This window comes from Colletes latitarsis, chromosome 6 (assembly GCF_051014445.1).
Source record: "Colletes latitarsis isolate SP2378_abdomen chromosome 6, iyColLati1, whole genome shotgun sequence".
NCBI lineage: Eukaryota > Metazoa > Arthropoda > Insecta > Hymenoptera > Colletidae > Colletes > Colletes latitarsis.
Genome location: NC_135139.1, coordinates 6,735,528 through 6,755,367, shown reverse-complemented (window position 1 = coordinate 6,755,367; position 19,840 = coordinate 6,735,528). Strand labels below are relative to the sequence as shown.

General features: G+C 32.2%; 1 protein-coding gene across 5 annotated transcripts in view; it reads left to right on the top strand.

The window, feature by feature from the left end:
- The window catches only part of LOC143342740 (uncharacterized), a 188,880-nt gene that overhangs the window by 157,233 nt on the left and 11,807 nt on the right, over positions 1 to 19,840 (top strand). For all 5 annotated transcript variants that reach the window (XM_076766935.1, XM_076766934.1, XM_076766936.1 and 2 more), the window contains one exon: positions 13,589 to 13,742. In XM_076766935.1, the coding sequence (XP_076623050.1) occupies positions 13,589 to 13,742 (154 nt within the window). The remainder of the gene's footprint in view (positions 1 to 13,588; positions 13,743 to 19,840) is intronic.

Below are 19,840 nucleotides of genomic sequence, written 5' to 3'. Positions count from 1 at the left end.
TATCAGTGGATCTTACCTTGAGGACATTGTTGATAGATTTCTAGGGGTCCTTGAGAATTTGTTTAAGGAATCACTAAATATTTAGTTTTGTTATGCATGGTGTTTGGACACCTCTGGGAAAAAATTTTAATGGGAGATTCTAGAGGGTAAAATAAGACGAAAATCAAGAATACCAATTTGTTGATGGTTGCTTCGTTAAAAAGTTATTAACGTTTAAAGTTTCGCCTATATTGAATTTTTTTCTTGAAAATGCGCAGGATTTCGGGGATATATCTATTTACCAAAAGTGATTGTAAATGACCTCTGGAATTAAAAATAATTTTTCCAGAATAATTTGAAATTTTTTAATTTCGCCGAAAAATTAGTCCATTTACCGATTTTTAAAGAATTATTTTCTCGAAAGTGTGAAGGATTTCGGGGATATGTCGATTCACCAAAAATGCTTCTAATTGGCCCCCACAACCGAAAATAATTTTTTCGAGACGATTCGAAATTCTTTTTTTTCGTCGAAAAATTTAGGCACCTACCCCCTGTCGATTTTTCTTAAAAATTTCTTTTCGATTTTTAGTAATTTTATTTGTCGCCCTACAGAAAAATTGTCAAATACTTTTTTGTAGGTACCCATGAGCTCTACTTCAGGAAAAAGTTTCATTGAAATATATTCACTATTGTAGGAGTTATGGCTGTTTGAAAATTGAACCATTTTTATGGAGTTTTTCTCATTTTGCGGGGTCAAAGAACAACTTTTCGAATATTTTTGCGATTTGTACATATTCTCCACCAAAATACGCGTAGTTTGCTTTTTGAAACGTTAAAATCGTCCAATTCGTTCAGGAGTTATGATGTTTCAAAGATTCACATGAAATTTCGGCGAACCATATCATGCCTCAGATTAGATTTTTGGTAAGGAATTTTTTTCTCGAAAGTGCGTAGAATTTCGGGGGTATGTCTGTTCACCAAAAATGATTGTAATCGACCTCCGCAATTAAAAACAATATCAAGGATAGAATTGTTATCTGGTCTGAAATATTTCATTCTATAATTCAAATTTTCATTCTTTCTACGAGCAACCAATGACTAGTGCTATAATATTTAATTACATGCTATAATTTGAAAGAATATCAAGGATAGAATTTTTATGTGTTTTGAAATACTTCATTCTATAATTGAAATTTTCATTTTTTCAACGCGCAACCAGTGACTGATGGTATAATATTAAATTATATGGTATAATTTGAAACAATATTAAGGATAGAATTTTTATCTATTCTGAAATATTTCATTCTATAATTAAAATTTTCATTTTTTCAACGAGTAATCAATGACTAGTTGTTTATTTCTTTTTTGCTAGTTATTCGAAATTTTGCATCTAGATAAGAATTTAGTCTGTCTCTGCTCCACATAGATGATAATTCAGAGCTGACGTATGACCTTGGGGAACGGGGTTAGGACAATCATCCCGTTCGATCATTTGTGGGTCGTGACTTGTAATACGTGGTTGCATAACGTGATGAGGAAAGGGGGCATGTCTAGGAATTGTTCAGAGAATATCGTCAGTCAATTACTCTCTTTCCTTACCGTAGCGTATGGACAACAAATTAAAGTTATGTTATAATAATTCTTATAAAATAAGGTATTTTTAAAAGGGTCTACTACTAATTCGATTGGGGAAAAAGCCTCTTTTGTGAATTTTTCCCTTAGAAACCATAAGAGTTTTTTTTAAATCTAAGGGTTTTGCTTTCTTTACTCATCTTTAGAGAATGCTCATCAATTTTTTCAATAGAAATTAATAGAAATTGTAAAAGTTATGTAGTTATACAGGGTGTTCGGCAACCCCTGGGAAAAATTATAATGGGGGATTCTAGAGGCCAAAATAAGACGAAAATCAAGAATACCAATTTGTTGATGAAGCCTTCGTTAAACAGTTACTAACGTTTAAAGTTCCGACCGTACTGAATTTTTTTCTAGAAAATGGGTAGGATTTCGGGGGTATGTCTATTCACCAAAAATGATTGTAATTGACCCCCGCAACCGAAAATAATTTTTCCAGAACGATTTGAAATCTTTTTTTTCGTCAAAAAATTTAGGCAGCTACCCCGTGTCGATTTTTCTTAAAAATTCCTTTTTGATTTTTAGTAATTTTATTTGACGCCCTACAGAAAAGTTGTCCAATACTTTTCTGTAGGTACCCATGAGCTCTACTTCAGAAAAAAGTTTCATTTAAATATATTCACAATTGTAGGAATTATGGCTGTTTGAAAATTGAACCATTTTTATGGGATTTTTCTCATTTTGCGGGTTGAGGGACCAACTTTTCGAATAATTTTGCGATTTGTACATATTCTCCACCAAAATACGCGTAGTTTGCTTTTTTAAACATTAAATTCGTCCAATCCGTTCAGAAGTTATGTCGTTTTAAAGATTCGCATGAAAATTCGGGCAGACATTTCTGGCCAGAAATTATATTTTCAGTAATGAATTTTTTTCTCGAAAATGCGTAGGATTTCGGGGGTATGTCTGTTGACCAAAAATGCTTGCAATTGACCCCTGCAACTAAAAATAATTTTTCCAAGTCGATTCGAAAGTCTTTTTTTTACTCAAAACTTTCAGCACTTACTCGAATATTTTTCTCGAAAGTGGGTAGGATTTCGGAGGTATGTGTATTCACCAAAAATGATTATAATTGATCCCCGCAACCAAAAATAATTTTTCCAGAACGATTTGAAATTTTTGAATTTAATTGTTAATAACTTTTTATCGAAGCCTCCATCAACAATTTGATATTCTTGATTTTCGTCTTATTTTGGCCTCTGGAGTCCTCTATTAAAATTTTTCCCAGGTGTGGCCGAACACCCTGTATATATGGGCTGTTTTGCAAAATGTGTTTTTAATCGAAGGAGTTTGCCTTCTTTACTGATCTTTAGTGAATACTCATCAATCTTTTCAATAGAAATTAATAGAAACTGTAGAAGTTATTTAGTTATATATATGGACTATTTTGCAAAATGTGTTCGATTGGCTGACATGTTTGCGAATATAAATATTCGGTGATTCATTGATTTATAGTACTACTGGCTACTACTGAAGAGTAGATATTAGCCAGTAGTACTATAATTTCTGTTTTGTTTAGAAACATGTTTAAAAATATTTATAAATATTCGATTAATATAACCGTAATCCGATATAACAAATCTGGGCGTTAGAGTTTGGGAATCACTGTAGCAGACTGTTTCCTTTTTAACGATTATTGGTATAAAAGAGCTTATCCTTGCCCTCGTATATTGAGTGATTTGTCATTTCATGGAATTTACAGATGTCTTATACACCAAAGAATTAAATATTATTATCATGAGAAAAATTTTTAATAAAAACAAGTTCACAAATATTTTATGTTCAAAATATAGCCCATTTAAGGGAATGTTCTATCACGAAATTCATTTTTTTTTTTTTTAATTTTGGAAATTTACAGTTTGTTTGTACATGTTTCAATGAAATTTTACCATTTAGAAAAACAATTTTTTAAATCTGAAATGAAGAAAACGCGAAAGATCTTTAATTAGTATAAATTTGGCTGCAGTAGATACTAGAATAAAAGAGAAAGGTTACTGATTAAAGAAATAGCGATACCTTGAATGCAATTATTGATTTTTTTCACGCTTTCTTCAAACCTCTGAGCAACTAAAATTTTACGCCAATTATTCAAGCAGATTTTTAGATATCCTACTTCAAACAGCTACAGTTTCATTGTTTTTTAGGAATCCGAGCGTAAGTTTTTGTAAATATATTTTTTGGAAATAATTTTGCAAATATATTTTTGAATGTTCTTTAAGGAAATTTAAGAAATATCAATTTCTTTAAAGGTTCACACCAGAACACCTGTGTATGTTGCAACAAATATTACGTTTAGCATATTTTGAGGTATTATGGCGGTACTGTTGGAATAAATGCCAAGAAATCGTATCAATAAACTCATCTGACCTTCTCTTAGCAAAAATTCTTCAGCTATTGCACAAACGTCTAGACACTATCTATAAAATGCATTTGGAAATCAGTCGTATGTGTTGATTACAATGAAGCAATTTAGCAGTGACAACTGAATTTGAGAAACAAAAGTTAGTTGGCACTTTTCTCTTGGCTCTACGATGAAATAAAATACGTCTGTATTCGCGTACGATGATTTCATTCTAAAAACTTACATATTCGTATAACGTAAATTTTATACAAAATCGATAAAATATTTCATGAAAGTGGAGTAATATACAGGGTGTTCGGCCACCCCGGGGAAAAATCTTAATGGGGGATTCTAGAGGCCAAAATAAGACGAAAATCAAGAATACCAATCTGTTGATGGAGGCTTCGTTAAAAAGTTAATAACAATTAAATTCAAAAATTTCAAATCATTCTGAAAAAATTATTTTCGGTTGCGGGGGTCAATTACAATCATTTTTTGTGAATACACATACTTCCGAAATCTTACGAACTTTCGAGAAAAAAATTCCTTACCGAAAATCTAATCTGAGGACTGATATGGTTCCCCGAAATTTTATGCGAATCTTTGAAACATCTTAACTCCTGAGCGGATTGAGTGATTTTAATGTTTCCAAAAGCAAACTACGCGTATTTTGGTGGAGAATATGAACAAATCGCAAAGTTATTCGAAAAGTTGTTCCTTGACCCCGCAAAATGAGAAAAACTCCATAATAATGGTTCAATTTTCAAACAGCCATAACTCATACAATAGTGAATATATTTCAATGAAACTTTTTCCTGAAGTAGAGCTCATGGGTACCTACAAAAAAGTATTGGACAACTTTTCTGTAGGGCGTCAAATAAAATTACTAAAAATCAAAAAGTAATTTTTAAGAAAAATCGACGGGGGGTAGTTGCCTAAATTTTTTGACGGGGAAAAAATTTTTCAAATCAATCTAAAAAATTTATTTTCGGTTGCAGGGGTCAATTACAATTATTTTTGGTCATTACACATACCCTCGAAATCCTACACACTTTCGAGAAAAAAATTCATTACTGAAAATATAATATGAGACCCAGAAATGGTTCCCCGGAATTTCATGCAAATGTATAAAACATCATAACTCCTGAACGGATTGGGCGATTTTAATGTTTAAAAAAGCAAACTACGCGTATTTTGGTGGAGAATATGTACAAATCGCAAAAATATTCGAAAACTTGTTCCTTGACCCCGCAAAATGAGAAAAACTCCATAAAAATGGTTCAATTTTCAAACAGCCATAACTCCTGCAATAGTGAATACATTTCAATAAAACTTTTTTCTGAAGTAGAGCTCATGGGTACCTACAAAAAAGTATTCGACAACTTTTCTATAGGGCGTCAAATAAAATTACTAAAAATCGAAAAATCGACAAGAGATGACAAGTGCCTAAATTTTTCGACGAAAATAAAAAATTTCAAATCGTTCTAAAAAAATTATTTTTAGCTAGGGGGATCAATTACACTAATTTGTGGTGAATAGACATACCCCCGGAATCCTACCCACTTTCGAGAAAAAAATTCAGTAAGGGCGGAACTTTAAACGTTAATAACTTTTTAACGAAGCCTCCATCAACAAATTGGTATTCTTGATTTTCGTCTTATTTTGGCCTCTAGAATCTTGCATTAAAATTTTTCCCAGCGGTGGCCGAACTCCCTGTATAATTTTATAATACCGTTCATTGAAACTTCGTAGCTGTACTTTTTTTGAAAGTCGCTGACGGCGAATTTGCAAATTAGATTTCATAAAATAGCAAACTTCGTCCCAAACGTTTTCATAATTTCGTTTTAAAATATTGGATTGTCGTGTAAATTACACGAATCTAAAAAATTTTGAAAATTGCAATGCACATACATACATTTAACAAAACATTCGTGATTTATGTTGTTTTTCAAATAACGAGAATAGATTAAATAACTTTGATTTATTTGAAGAAGTTACTTTTCGATTCTTTGCTACGTATTTGCATTTCGTTGATACTGAACCAGGATTTGATTGAATTTGTCGAGCCAAAATAAATTTTAAAATTATGAATTCTATTTTAAGGAAATGTGTTTTCTTCCTTCCTTGTCCAAAGCAACAATAAATTCATAGAAATTTTGTATTGATGTGTGAAATCTCTACAAGGAAACCTCATCAAATAATTACGTACAGGTGTTCATAAATAGAATGATTAAAGTTCATTGGAGATAGCGAAAAGAAACAGGTGCTTGTTAGTGAAGAATTTGAACTCGAATTTTTCTTTTTTTTTAATCAATTACGGTATCTGAACATTCGATTTTCTTTTTTCCCGATCATATCTACTCGAGTTTTTAGGTTTTTCGGAACGTCGAGTGTATTCGATTTTCGTCAAATTTTAACAGTGACCTGATATTAATATATCGTTATGAATAATTTGAAATTGTATATAAAATGTCTGATTAGTCATTCGATAACATATCGCGAGATAGCATGACACCTGTTCATACAAGAACTAAGAGCGCAAAACAAGAATTTCACCTGCGCAATATCCGCTATTTTGTTGTCACCTGTTTGATAATATTCTTGTTTGAAATCGATATTGCTATCGTCTTACTTCTTTCCAGGAAAAGATACATTCTAAGATTTTAACTTGAAATTATTTTCTAAACTTCAATAACACGACATTAGATGTAACATTGACAATTATTTCCACAATTATTTGTATCGAAACTCGAAAAGTTTCAAGTGCAATTGTTTGAGCTGATACAACGATCCACTTTATTTGAATTGGTATAAGTACAGTATACTTTTGATCAACCCCTATGGGACCGGGCTTTTGGTTGGTTAATTCGGGAATATAGAAATAAAAAATTAAAAAAAAAAAAAAATGCATGCATATTTATATTTATTATTTACTACAAATTAATAGAAAGAAAAGAACAGATAAATAAACAAATGTTTAAAAATTACGTAAAATGCTATTTATTTAAGTTTCGAGGTTTCGAGTGTCCCTCCCCTCATATTAATTAATTGAAAAAAGCAGTCTAAAACAATGGTTACATTGTTTTACTCATAAAATAAGGGATTAAGAACAAAATCTGTTTATTCTAATAATATTATATTCGGTAATTCCATAAGTCGTGTCATTTCTCATCGTACTTTATATAAACGTATGTTTTGTTTAGATGGTAGATTATAGAAATTTTACTTGACCAATTTACTTTGCAATTATGAACTTTTCTTCAGTTTTATTTGAATTAAAAAATCCCCTTGATTTTTTCCGATCCCATTTTGCCCCCATTTTGAATTGCATTAATTCGTATCCCTGTATCATTGTATTTGTAAATACTTCATTGTTATTATTATTATTATTATTATTATTATTATTATTATTCAGTAAGAATTAGAATATTATGTTTTTAAAATAAACAGTTTCTATTTCTACAACGATCTACATAAACGAATAAAAAAAAAAGAAATGAGAGGAGGAGACGTGGAAAATTGTTTATAATTCCGAGAATATTAATTTTTCAACTCATGTTCATAAGGACTTTATTCCTCTATTTGGCAATTATGTACTACTTTTAAAATTATTTTAACACTTTAACTACTATATTACCCATATACAGCAATGCTTGGATAACTGCAACTTATTTTCGATCGGATAAGTGAACGGTAGTCATCTCTACTATTGAGAGGGGACTCCCCTTAACGTACCCTTCAATCTCAACGTCCAGTAGTGTAACCTGATCTGGGCTCGAATATCGGTGAGACAATACATAGTACATAATGCAAAGATGAAACTTTTTTATTTTTCTTTTTTCTTTTAATGAGACTTTGACCCATGTATTTGCGAGAGTTTTCCGATTAAAACAAGATCAAACACGATATAATTTATTTTTAACTTACTTCTAATAGAGTATAAAATCGTATTAAATATGATTAAATACGCAAATATAATCCACGTTATATCGAATTTGGTCTGGGTTAGTACATAATGGAAATATGAAACTTCTTTATTTTTGTGTTTTTTTTAGTGAAACTTTGACTAATATACTTGTTCGAGTTTTCCGATTAAAATAAGACCAAACACGATATAATTGATTATTAACCTACTTCTAATAGTGTATAAAATCGTGTTAAATATGATTAAACTAATATCTATCTGTTTTCTATTTACGTTATTTGAAAAACCACATAATTCACGAATGTTTTGTTAAATGTATGTAAGTGCATTGCAATTTTCAAAATATTTTAGATTCGTGTAATTTACACGACAATCCAATATTTTAAAACGAAATTATGAAAACGTTTGGGACGAAGTTTGCTATTTTATGAAATCTAATTTGCAAATTCGCCGTCAGCGACTTTCAAAAAAAGTACAGCTACGAAGTTTCAATGAACGGTATTACAAAACTACACAGGTTGTCCGGCCACCCCTGGGAAAAATTTTAATGGAAGATTCTAGAGGCCAAAATAAGACGAAAATCAAGAATACCAATTTGTTGATGGAGGCTTCGTTAAAAAGTTATTAACGTTTAAAGTTCCGCCCTTACTGAATTTTTTTCTAGAAAATAGGTAAGATTTAGGGGGTATGTCTATTCACCAAAAATTATTGTAATTGATCCCCTTAGCTAAAAATAATATTTTTAGAACGATTTGAAATTTTTTATTTTCGTCGAAAAATTTAGGCACCTACCCCTTTTGTCGATTTTTCTTAAAAATTCCTTTTTTAATTTTTAGTAATTTTATTTGACGCCCTACAGAAAAGTTGTCCAATACTTTTTTGTAGGTACTCATGAGCTTTACTTCACAAAAAAGTTTCATTGAAATATATTCACTGTTGTAGGAGTTATGGCTGTTTGAAAATTGGATCATTTTTATGGGGTTTTTCTCATTTTGCGGTGTCAAGGAACAACTTTTCGAATATTTTTGCGATTTGTACATATTCTCCGCCAAAATACGCGTAGTTTGCTTTTTTAAACATTAAAATCATCCAGACCGTTCAGGAGTTATGATGTTTCAAAGATTCGCATAAAATTTCGGGGAACCATATCAGGCCTCAGATTAGATTTTTGGTAAGGAATTTTTTTCTCGGAAGTTCGTAAGATTTCGAGGGTATGTGTAGTGACCAAAAACGATGTTAATTAACTTCTGCAATAAAAAATAATTTTTTTAGAACGATTAGAAAAATTTTTTCGCCGAAAAATTTCAGCACCTGCTTGATTTTTTTTCTCGAAAGTGAATAGGATTTCGGAAGTATGTGTATTCACCAAAAGTGATTGTAATTGACCCGCGCAACCGAAAATAATTTTTCCAGAATTATTTGAAACTTTTCAATTTTCAGGGTAACAGACAGTTATGATCAGACATTATATTTTCAGTAATGAATTTTTTTCTCGAATATGCGTAGGATTGTAGGGGTATGTGTATTCATCAAAAATGATTGTAATTGGTCGCTACAACCAAAAATAATTTTTCCAGATCAATTTGAAATTTTTTAATTTAATTTTGTTAATAACCTTTTGACGAAGCCTCAATCAAGAAATTGATATTCTTGATTTTCGTCCTATTTTGGCCTCTAGAATCTCCCATTAAAATTTTCCCCGTGAACATCTTGTATATTCATACGTTTAAATGTCGAAATTCGATTTAATTATACAACCCATAACTCTACAATTCCAATATTCCGAAACACGTGTCTAATCTTCCAGTCGCTACCGCGGTCGCACGTTCACAACATATCGACGATCGTCCGCAGACCGCCGTTTCTTATCTCAGAATTTTTATTCTAGCAATTCTTATAATCGACGCGCGTTTGTAGAAGAAAGTTACGATATTCTGTCAGGTATTATCAACGCCGGGAGCTCATCGATACCATTGGCGATCACGCCTTCGTCAGTCTCGTCACGATGCTCGACTCGTCTACCGAACGATCGATAGTCTAACCGTGATCGCGATTGGTATCGGTACTCTGTGTTTCCTGGGATCGTCGAGTTTATAAAGCTAGAATATATCTGTCGTGGAAACGTTCTCGCTCGTTAGCTCTACAGTGACACTAAATAGTCGCGACTGTTGACTTGATTCGCCAGTGCCAAGCTTTCTCGTCGCGACGGAAACTATTTTCTCCCGTCTCGATGGTGGCGCCTCCATTGTTCGACGTTCTCAACCTAAGAGGAACGGTCTTTCCCCTCTGAGCTCTCTCTGTCTGTCTTTAGAGGCGACGAATTGTGCGTTTTCGACCAACCCTTCCGTTCTACGTTCCACGTCTCGCTTGAATCGCGCTCGATGGAAAGAAGTTGACTCGTGCGATGTTTTCCAGCGGATCCAATTACTCGCGCCGCATCCTCGTTCGCTTTCGATCGACCTTAATTAACATTAAGTCAACTTGCCCGTACGCGTTCCGCAATTAACGATCGAAATAATTCCCCCGGTGGCTGTTGACGAATTGATGCCAGTTCCATAAAAGGTCGCCAACGCTTCGTTTCGTCGAAACGTCGACGCATCAACGAACCGTTTAATGCGCGGGTTTGCAGAGTCTTGGGGCCTCTAAGATTTTTATTTGCCAGATCCGTCGAATCTGTAGTGGATTCGATTTAATTCGTAAAATGGTCGCGCACGAGTACGATATATGGAGCAACGATCTATGGAGCCCGAGGATTCGGAAAAGGAGCAGCAACACGTTGAGGTGCAAATGTTTTATGCAATCATTTAAAATAAAGCGATGGTCAGCGTGACGCGATCCATGAGTAATATGAAAATTTACGCGGTGGATACACGGTTGGTAGTTTCTGTGATCGATAAGTCGCCCGGAAGAAATGTTATCCGTTTAATCTTTGTAGAAAATATCTAATTTTGCAAAGTACTTTTATCGAGTGCTAACGATAAGACATTTTCTCTTACGAAACAAAGTTGAATGTTGCAAAGACGCTATCCTAATAACTATCGTGAGTAAACGAAACGATTTCTTCTTCCTTGGAGAATTTTACGCTCCACATTAACCCTCTGTAGGCCATATTTACTTTATTACACAAAAGTGAAGTAATAGTGTCACTTTGTTATTTTTTGTGATTTTATTGACCAATTGATACTTTCACTGTTAAATAAGTATTTTTTGTTCGAGTATTATTACATAGATACAGTAAAATTTTTATTTCAAAATAATAACTTTACATTAGACTACATTATTGTTACAATGGTTTGAAAAAACAAATTTGTAGAATAACTTGATTTGCAAAAGAGTGAATTTGATTTACAAGAAGGTAAATATGATCTGCAAAATAGTAAATTTACATTAGATTTTATTATTCGTACAATGGTTTGAAAAAACAAATTTGTGGAACAACTTGATTTGCAAAAGAGTGAATTTATTTTACAAAAAGGCAAATATGATCTGCAAAATAATAACTTTAAATTAGATTTTATTATTGTTAGAATGGTTTGAAAAAACAAATTTGTGGAACAACTTGATTTGAAAAAGAGTAAATTTATATATGATCTGCAAAATAATAATTTTACATTAGACTATATTATTGTTAAAATGGTTTGAAAAAACAAATTTGTAGAACAACTTGATTTGCAAACGAGTGAATTTGATTTACAAAAAGGTAAATATGATCTGCAAAATAATAACTCCACATTACATTTTATTATTGTTACAATGGTTTGAAAAACAAATTTGTAGACCAACTTGATTTGCAAAAGAGTGAATTTATTTTACAAAAAGGCAAATATGGTCTGCAAAATAGTAACTTTACATTAGATTTTATTATTGTTAGAATGGTTTGAAAAAACGAATTTGTAGAACAACTTGATTTGCAGAGTGAATTTGATTTACAAAAAGGAAAATATGATCTCCATAAGGATTAACTTGCAGAGTAAAACCTGTGTCTACGAATATTTATTTTAGTTTTATTTTGTTCGAAGTATAGTAAGTTTAATACTTATAATTTTTAGATACTGTGATAATACGTTTAGAAACACACACGTGTGTGGTGAATGACTATGTACGTTTCTCGTGTATGTTTAATAAATGCAACATATGGTTTAATTACAGGATTGTTTCTAATGTACACTATGCAGTTTTGTTTAAATTTGTTTTGATTTTGATTTTAGTATATGACTTCATGACGAGTGTAGTTGTACACGTACAACAAAAGTACAATTTTATTCGCCTCTTCGATCATTTAGATACGGCTTTCGACGACCGAACAGTTCTTTTTAAGCAGCTTTCTATAAATTATAAATGTACGAAGTGAAATAATTTCAGAACTGTTCATGTATACATTGTGTATTAATATATATCATACGTAATAAAATCATTACTTTTAACCCTTTCCTATATACCTATAATTATGAAACTATGGGAAAAATTTGAATGGGAGATTCTGGAGGTAAAAATAAGACGAAAATCAAGAATGCCAATTTGTTGATCGAGACTTCGTTAAAAAGTTGTTAACAATTAAATTCAAAAATTTCAAATCGTTCTGGAAAAATTATTTTCGATTGCAGGGATCAATTACAATAATTTTTGGTCATTACACATACTCTCGAAATCCTACCCACTTTCTAGAAAAAAATTCGAGAAGGTGTGAAATTTTTCGACGGAAAAAAAAAAATTTGAAATCGTTTTGGAAAAATTATTTTCGGTTGTGGGGGTCAATTACAATAATTTTTAGTTATTACACATACCCCCGAAATCTTGCGCATTTTCGAGAAAAAAATTCAATACAAGCAGAACTTTAAACGTTAACAACTTTTTAACGAAGCCTCCATCAATAAATTAGTATTCTTGATTTTCGTCTTGTTTTGGCCTCTAGAATCTCCCATTAAAGTTTTTCCCAGGGGTGGCTGAACACCCTGTATTTGATTACATTAGCAGTTTGTCCAAAATTGCTTAAAAAGAAGCAGTTGATTAACTTGAGCAAAAGTGGCGCCTAAGATCCTGTTAAAGCCTATTTAAGGAGTTACGTTTATGGTATGGCTATTAGCGGATTCAGACACATTAGTAGACAATTTCTGCAATATCCATAGGACTCTTTATTTCGAAGGATTAGCCACGAATTCGGAATTTCTTTTTGCCCCCCAATAATCGCTAACGAAGCATCATAAATTCATAAAGTCTCTTTCTGAAGACTTTGCACCGTTACTGAGGTTATTCCTAACATATCTTGAGACCAATCAACGACTCGTGGGCGAAGAAATTAACTAACTTCTCATTGGTTATAACCAATGGAAATGGAAATTGGAGAATTCCAAAATCATTGCAACGACCATTATGAAACACTCTTCGATTGCATTCCAAACATACGATCCATTATGTTAAGGCACTCTAGCTACTCCACGCAAAGTTAGTTCGACGCGTGGAAGTCGCGAAAATCTCAAACACTTGCAAAAGTAGGTTTGTGACAAAATAAATCCAAATTGTAAAGTGTTAAATACACAATAACTCTGTCAGACTTGTCTGTTTCCTTTAAGAGTTGCCCCAGAAACATGGTCCTTGAAATAATAGAAAAATTTTATTTTTCATTACATATTGTGGTTGTAAATATTTTTGATTTCGAATAAAATTGTTTAGTCGATCGGTTGCTTTATAGTTTGTTTCATTTGTGTTCTCAGTCATCTTTCAAAACCGCTCAGCAGAAGTACACCATCAATGGCAGCTGGTAGTATCGCACAGACTCCAGGAAAGGTTAGCAGATCTTCGTCTACATCATCGCCAACGACTACCAGCAGCGCAAGACAGAAGAAATTCCACAGGCATTTCTCTCAGGTAATTTGACAACCAATTTTGTTCGAGCGTTTCACTACTTTCGTTACCGTGAACTCGATCGTAAATACATTTTACGACAAGATACATTCGGTCAAAAAAGTTTCCGTACATCTAACGTACATTATTTAGATTTTTTATAATTTTATTTTACATGTTAACACACGAATAATTCTTCTGCAATTATTTCTTTGATTGTGCTTTCAATCATTATTTAACGAGTGAATTGAACATATATTTCAACATAAAAAAAAACAGAACAAAAAAGTCTTCGTACAGGAACACAAAAACACAAGAATATAAAACAATAGAATTTCTTTTTCTTCTTTTTTATAACATTATCTGCATGCACAATTTTAAATAATACATAACAACTTTTTGTATCAAGTATAATTACTATGACACTGTTCATCCTCTCAATGTAATATAATAATTTCATAGATTATAATTTCTGTAGACCTTGTACATTTATTTTCTTTCGTGTTTCTACTGTGTTATTATTGTAATCATAGAACGTCCTCGAGGAATGTGTTAATTCTTATCGATAAGTAGCGATAATCTTCGCGGTTAAAAATTATAATTTTATAGAAATAATATTGATAGTTCTTACGAAAGACAGGAAAGTAGTTATACAGGGTGTTCGGTCACCCCTGGAAAAAATTTTAATGGGGGATTCTAGAGGCCAAAGTGAGACGAAAATCAAGAATACCAATTTGTTTATGGAGGCTTCGTTAAAAAGTTATTAACAATTAAATTCAAAAATTCCAAATCGTTCTGGAAAAATTATTTTCGGTTGCGGGGGTCAATTACAATCATTTTTGGTCAACAGACATACCCCCGAAATCCTACTCAGTTTCGAGAAAAAAATTCCCTACCGAAAATATAATCTGAGGCCTGATATGGTTCCCCAAAATTTTATGCGAATCTTTGAAACATCATAACTCCTGAACGGATTGGGCGATTTTAACGTTTAAAAAAACAAACTACGCGTATTTTGGCGGAGAATATGTACAAATCGCAAAAATATTCAAAAAGTTGTTCCTTGACACCGTAAAATGAGAAAAACCCCATAAAAATGGTCCAATTTTCAAACAGCCATAACTCCTACAATAGTGAATATATTTCAATGAAACTTTTTTCTGAAATAGAGCTCGTGGGTACCTACAAAAAAGTATTCGACAATTTTTCTGTAGGACGTCAAACAAAATTATTAAAAATGAAAAACGAATATTTAAGAAAAATCGACAGGGGGTAGGTGCCTAAATTTTTCGGCAAAAAAAAATTTTTTAATCGTTCTAAAAAAATTAGTTTTAGCTAGGAGGGTCAATTACAATCATTTTTGGTGATTAAACATACCCCCGAAATTCTTCACACTTTCGAGAAAAAAATTCAGGAAGATGGACAAATTTTTCGACAAAATTCAAAAATTTCAAATCGTTCTAAAAATATTATTTGTCGTCTGCGGGGGTCAATTACAATCATTTTTAGTGAGTAGACATACCCCCGAAATCTTGCGCATTTTCGAGAAAAAAATTCAGTACGGGCGGAACTTTAAACGTTAATAACTTTTTAACGAAGCTTCCATCAACAAATTGGTATTCTTGATTTTCGTCTTATTTTGGCCTCTAGAATCCCCCATTAAAATTTTTCCCAGGGGTGATCGAATACCCTGTATAACCAGACGAAAATGATTAATATATGCTAGAGTTGAATAAATTTTATTCACTTTGATCTTATACTTTGTCATTGGTTGCACTTAAAAAGGAACCTTATAGTCGTGGAAATTGCTTTTGAAAAAATAGAACCTTCATTTTCGAGATATTTTAATTTAAGGTTTGGTACGTATGTAGTAAAAGAATGACTTTTTACTTCAGAGAACAAGATTTGGTTAAGTCGGTAGAACGATTAGCTACGGAATTATTGGTAGTGGGTTAGAATCCCAGCCAAGTTACCTGTTTTCTTTTATTATTTTGAAATGCAAAAATATATTTTTTTTATTATGTATATATGATATTATTATTAAAGCAAACAATCCTTAAATTTTTAATATAAAAAACAGTAGCAAATGCAATAGTAAAATAGCCTTATATTTATATCATAATCATTATCGAGTAAATTCTATATTGGTATTAGTAAATTTTGTATTTGAAATATGTCCGAAAATCATAGGCGTCGATGCTGACGATACGAATTATTAATATAGAAAAATATATACGACATATAATGATATTTTAATACTGTATGTCACATATACATAATAAATAAAATATAGTTTTGCATTTCAAAAAAAAAAGTAACTCTGTGGGGTTTCGAAACCACTACCAAAAGCTTCGTAGCTAATCATTCTACCGATTTAACCAAATCTTGTTCTTCATCTTAATCAAATCTTAACCAAAGTTTAAGTAGTTCTTTTATCACGTGCGCACCAAACTTTAAATCAAAATATCTGTATGAAGAAACCTTTTTTTATACTACTTGTATACTATAATTTGCACTTGCTATCGATTAAAAAGCAATTTCCATGACTAAGAAGTCCCATTTGGAGAATAAAAATACCGATTGCAGAATAATCCGCAAGTAGTGTAATGATCTGAAATTGTCGGCGATACGAGGCTGGCTATCGAAGTATAATTATAAACTAAGCGTGGACGTCGTGGGCGGCCCTTGACATATTTAAATTACCGATGCAAATGAGTCGAAGACAGAGCACGCAAATCTGTAAGCAGACGGGTCTTTGTTTCAAATATGGAGGCACGTTGGAGATCAAATATGACATCACACTGTTGAGAATAAGCATTGCATGCATGTATTTTTAATGAAAATTCGTATCCATTGCAGTCCCCTCCCTTGCAAAGGTCAATACTACCTGAGGAGGACACTTGTTTATTTCACCCCCTGAGCGTCTCGTTTCTCTTTTTTCGAGCCTCAAATTCAGTTTGCAGAAAACCGTCAAGCATTTTCGTTTTGTAAAACTATTGAAAAATATCAGGTCTCTTTGCATAGGAACTGATTAAATAAATATATATAGGCAATATTAAATTGTTAAACATAACCACTTTAATTATTCTTTGGATATTACATAGTTTACTATAAAATAAATTGCAGTAATGCCGACCATGCGGCTCGAACAAACTACTCGACTCGCACAAAAGACGCGGGAATCCCCACACGATCTTCAACCTTATTAGATGTAGGCTCCCACTATGTTCGTAGAGCCGTTATATTTAGTAAATGGAAGGTTCGATACTATTTACAACACTTGAATTTATTTACAATATTTACATAGGTGTTAACAGTTTAATTTTCAATGTCCTTGGTTCGATTCTAATTTGTAACGGTTCTTGTAGTGTGCTTACTTGTTCTAACTCTAAAAACTCATGCCCCGCGATTTTATACACATTCCAAAATAGGTGGAGATTTGGAATCGCCAATCAAACCCCTGCCCATCCCTCGTGGCCTAGTCCTCAGACATTCGAAATCCCACCCACTGAGGGTGGTGCAGGGGTAGGTGTCCGCGGTCCCAAGGGGCAGGTATGGTCCCAAAGTATGGTTCTTTTACGCCTTTATAATATAGGGCAATTTGTATTGTACCAAAAGGTTGCCAAAGTGCTGATTAAGTAATTCAACTAATAAGGTGTACGCTAAATTGATATAACATATTCATTAACTGAGGTCCGTTAATAAATGTTGGGAATTCCCAACAATAGATGTCGCCATTTGACCACGCGCTTATTGCCGCGAGACTATGAACGGCTCAACAGGAACTACATTAATTAAATACATAGCTAGGTCCAAAACTCTGTTGTATTTATTTAGCAAGTAAATATTCGACACACACATCGGTGGAATAGCGAATCCGAAGCGTCTTCTTCTTGTAGACGTTGGTTTCCATGTAGGAAATATTGAGTCCGTCTGTTCTTGCAGTGTTTTTAATTATTTGCTGATTTAGGTTCCTTTGGATCGTCCCATGTGAAACTCATGAGCCAAGTTTCTGCACTTTTACCATTGTTTTTAAATGGTGAAATGATGCACTTTCACGGCTAATTTACGAGTCGATTGCCGTATGTCGCTAAAAAGTAGAACTTTCACGCATTCCTCGTCCAACCGAAACAATTGATCATTAATGTAGAACTACCCTGCTGTAATCGTAAAAACCATTTCTCCACTGTTTTATCAGCATTATAATCTTTTTCGTAGATGGCACGAATCAGGTGTAACTACTTCAGAATCACGATTAAATTTATACAGTAAAACATGTTTGAGATGTTTATTTTTGTTAGTCTGCGATGCCAAATTTTTTTACCATAGCTCTTTCTATTATTAGAGCAGAACGAAAAACTTTACAATAATAAAAAATAGCTATCGAATGATGTATAATATATAGTCATATATTTGTTTTTATTGTATAATTCGACACCATTTTATCAAACGTATCGACTGCTCTGTTTGTTGAATCGTAGCGTAAAATTATTTTTGGTTTATTAGTCGTGTCTATTTTACTGTCGTGATGAAATTTACTTTGCATCACGTATTTATTTTTATGAGCTACGTACAAAACAAACGTTGGATCTTCTAAAAACGTAAACTCTGATGAACCAGCCAGACAGCCTATCCTTACATAACTATGAATAAATCTCAATCTAGATCTACGAAATGAAACAAAGTTCTGAAACAATAAAAATTTATTTCTTTTTACATTATTAAAAGTACACCAATTACTTTATATTATTTTTATATCTTCTCACGTTTTCATACTCGTGTTTACTTTATCCAGCTCAAATATAATTAATTTTTAGGCACTTTATAATGTTGGTTTATGGTGGGTCAGAGAAGACCCAAGAACTTATCGTGCAAATCTACTGAATTTTTAATACAGTATTAGGAAGAAAGAAACAAACATATTAATATAAACTTTTGTTTTATTTATAATTACGTTAGTTTTTAAATAAACAAGGCTGCTATAAGTCAAGAAATATATTTATACAGGGTGTTCGGCTACCCCTGGGAAAAATTTTAATGGGGGATTCTAGAGGCCAAAATAAGACGAAAATCAAGAATACCAATTTGTTGATGGATGTTTTGTTAAATAGTTACTAACAATTACATTCAAAAATTTCAAATCGTTCTGGAAAAATTATTTTCGATTGCGGGGGTCAATTACAATCATTTTTGGTGAATACATATTCCTTATAAATCCTTCACACTTTCTAGAAAAAAATTCGAGAAGGTGCGAAATTTTTCGACAAAATTCAAATATTTGAAATCGTTTTGGAAAAATTATTTTTAGTTGCAGCGGTCAATTATAATCATTTTTGGTCATTACATATACCCTCAAAATCCTATGCATTTACGAGAAAAAAATTCATTACCGAAAATATAATTTCTGTAGTAAAAAATTTCATACAAATGTTTAAAACATCATAATTTCTGAACGGATTGAAGTATTTAAAAGTTTCAAAATGTAAACAACGCGTATTATAATGGAGAATATGTAGAAATTCTAAAAATATTCGAAAAATTGCTCCTTGTCTCCGTAAAGTGTGAAAACCCTCATAAAAATGGTCCAATTTTCAAACAGCCATAACTCCTATGATAGTGAATATATTTAAATGAAACTTTTTTGTGAAGTAAAGCTCATGAGTACCTACAAAAAAGTATTACACAACTTTTCTGTAGGGCGTCAAATAAAATTACTAAAAATCAAAAACGAATTTTTAAGAAAAATTGACAGGGGGTAGGTGCCTAAATTTTTCGACGAAAAAAAAGATTTCAAATCGTTCTGGAAAAATTATTTTCGGTTGCGGGGGTCAATTACAATAATTTTTGGTGAATAGACATACCCCCGAAATCCTACGCATTTTCGAGAAAAAAATTCATTACTGAAAATATAATGAAAATTGAAAAGTTTCAAATCATTCTAGAAAAATTATTTTCGGTTGCGGGGGTAAATTACAATCATTTTTGGTGAATACATATTTCTTCGAAATCCTGCGCACTTTTGAGAAAAAAATTCAGGAAGGTGGACAAATTTTTTGACAAAATTCAAAAATTTAAAATCGTTCTGAAATAAATATCGTTAGCTGTGAGGTTCAATTACAATC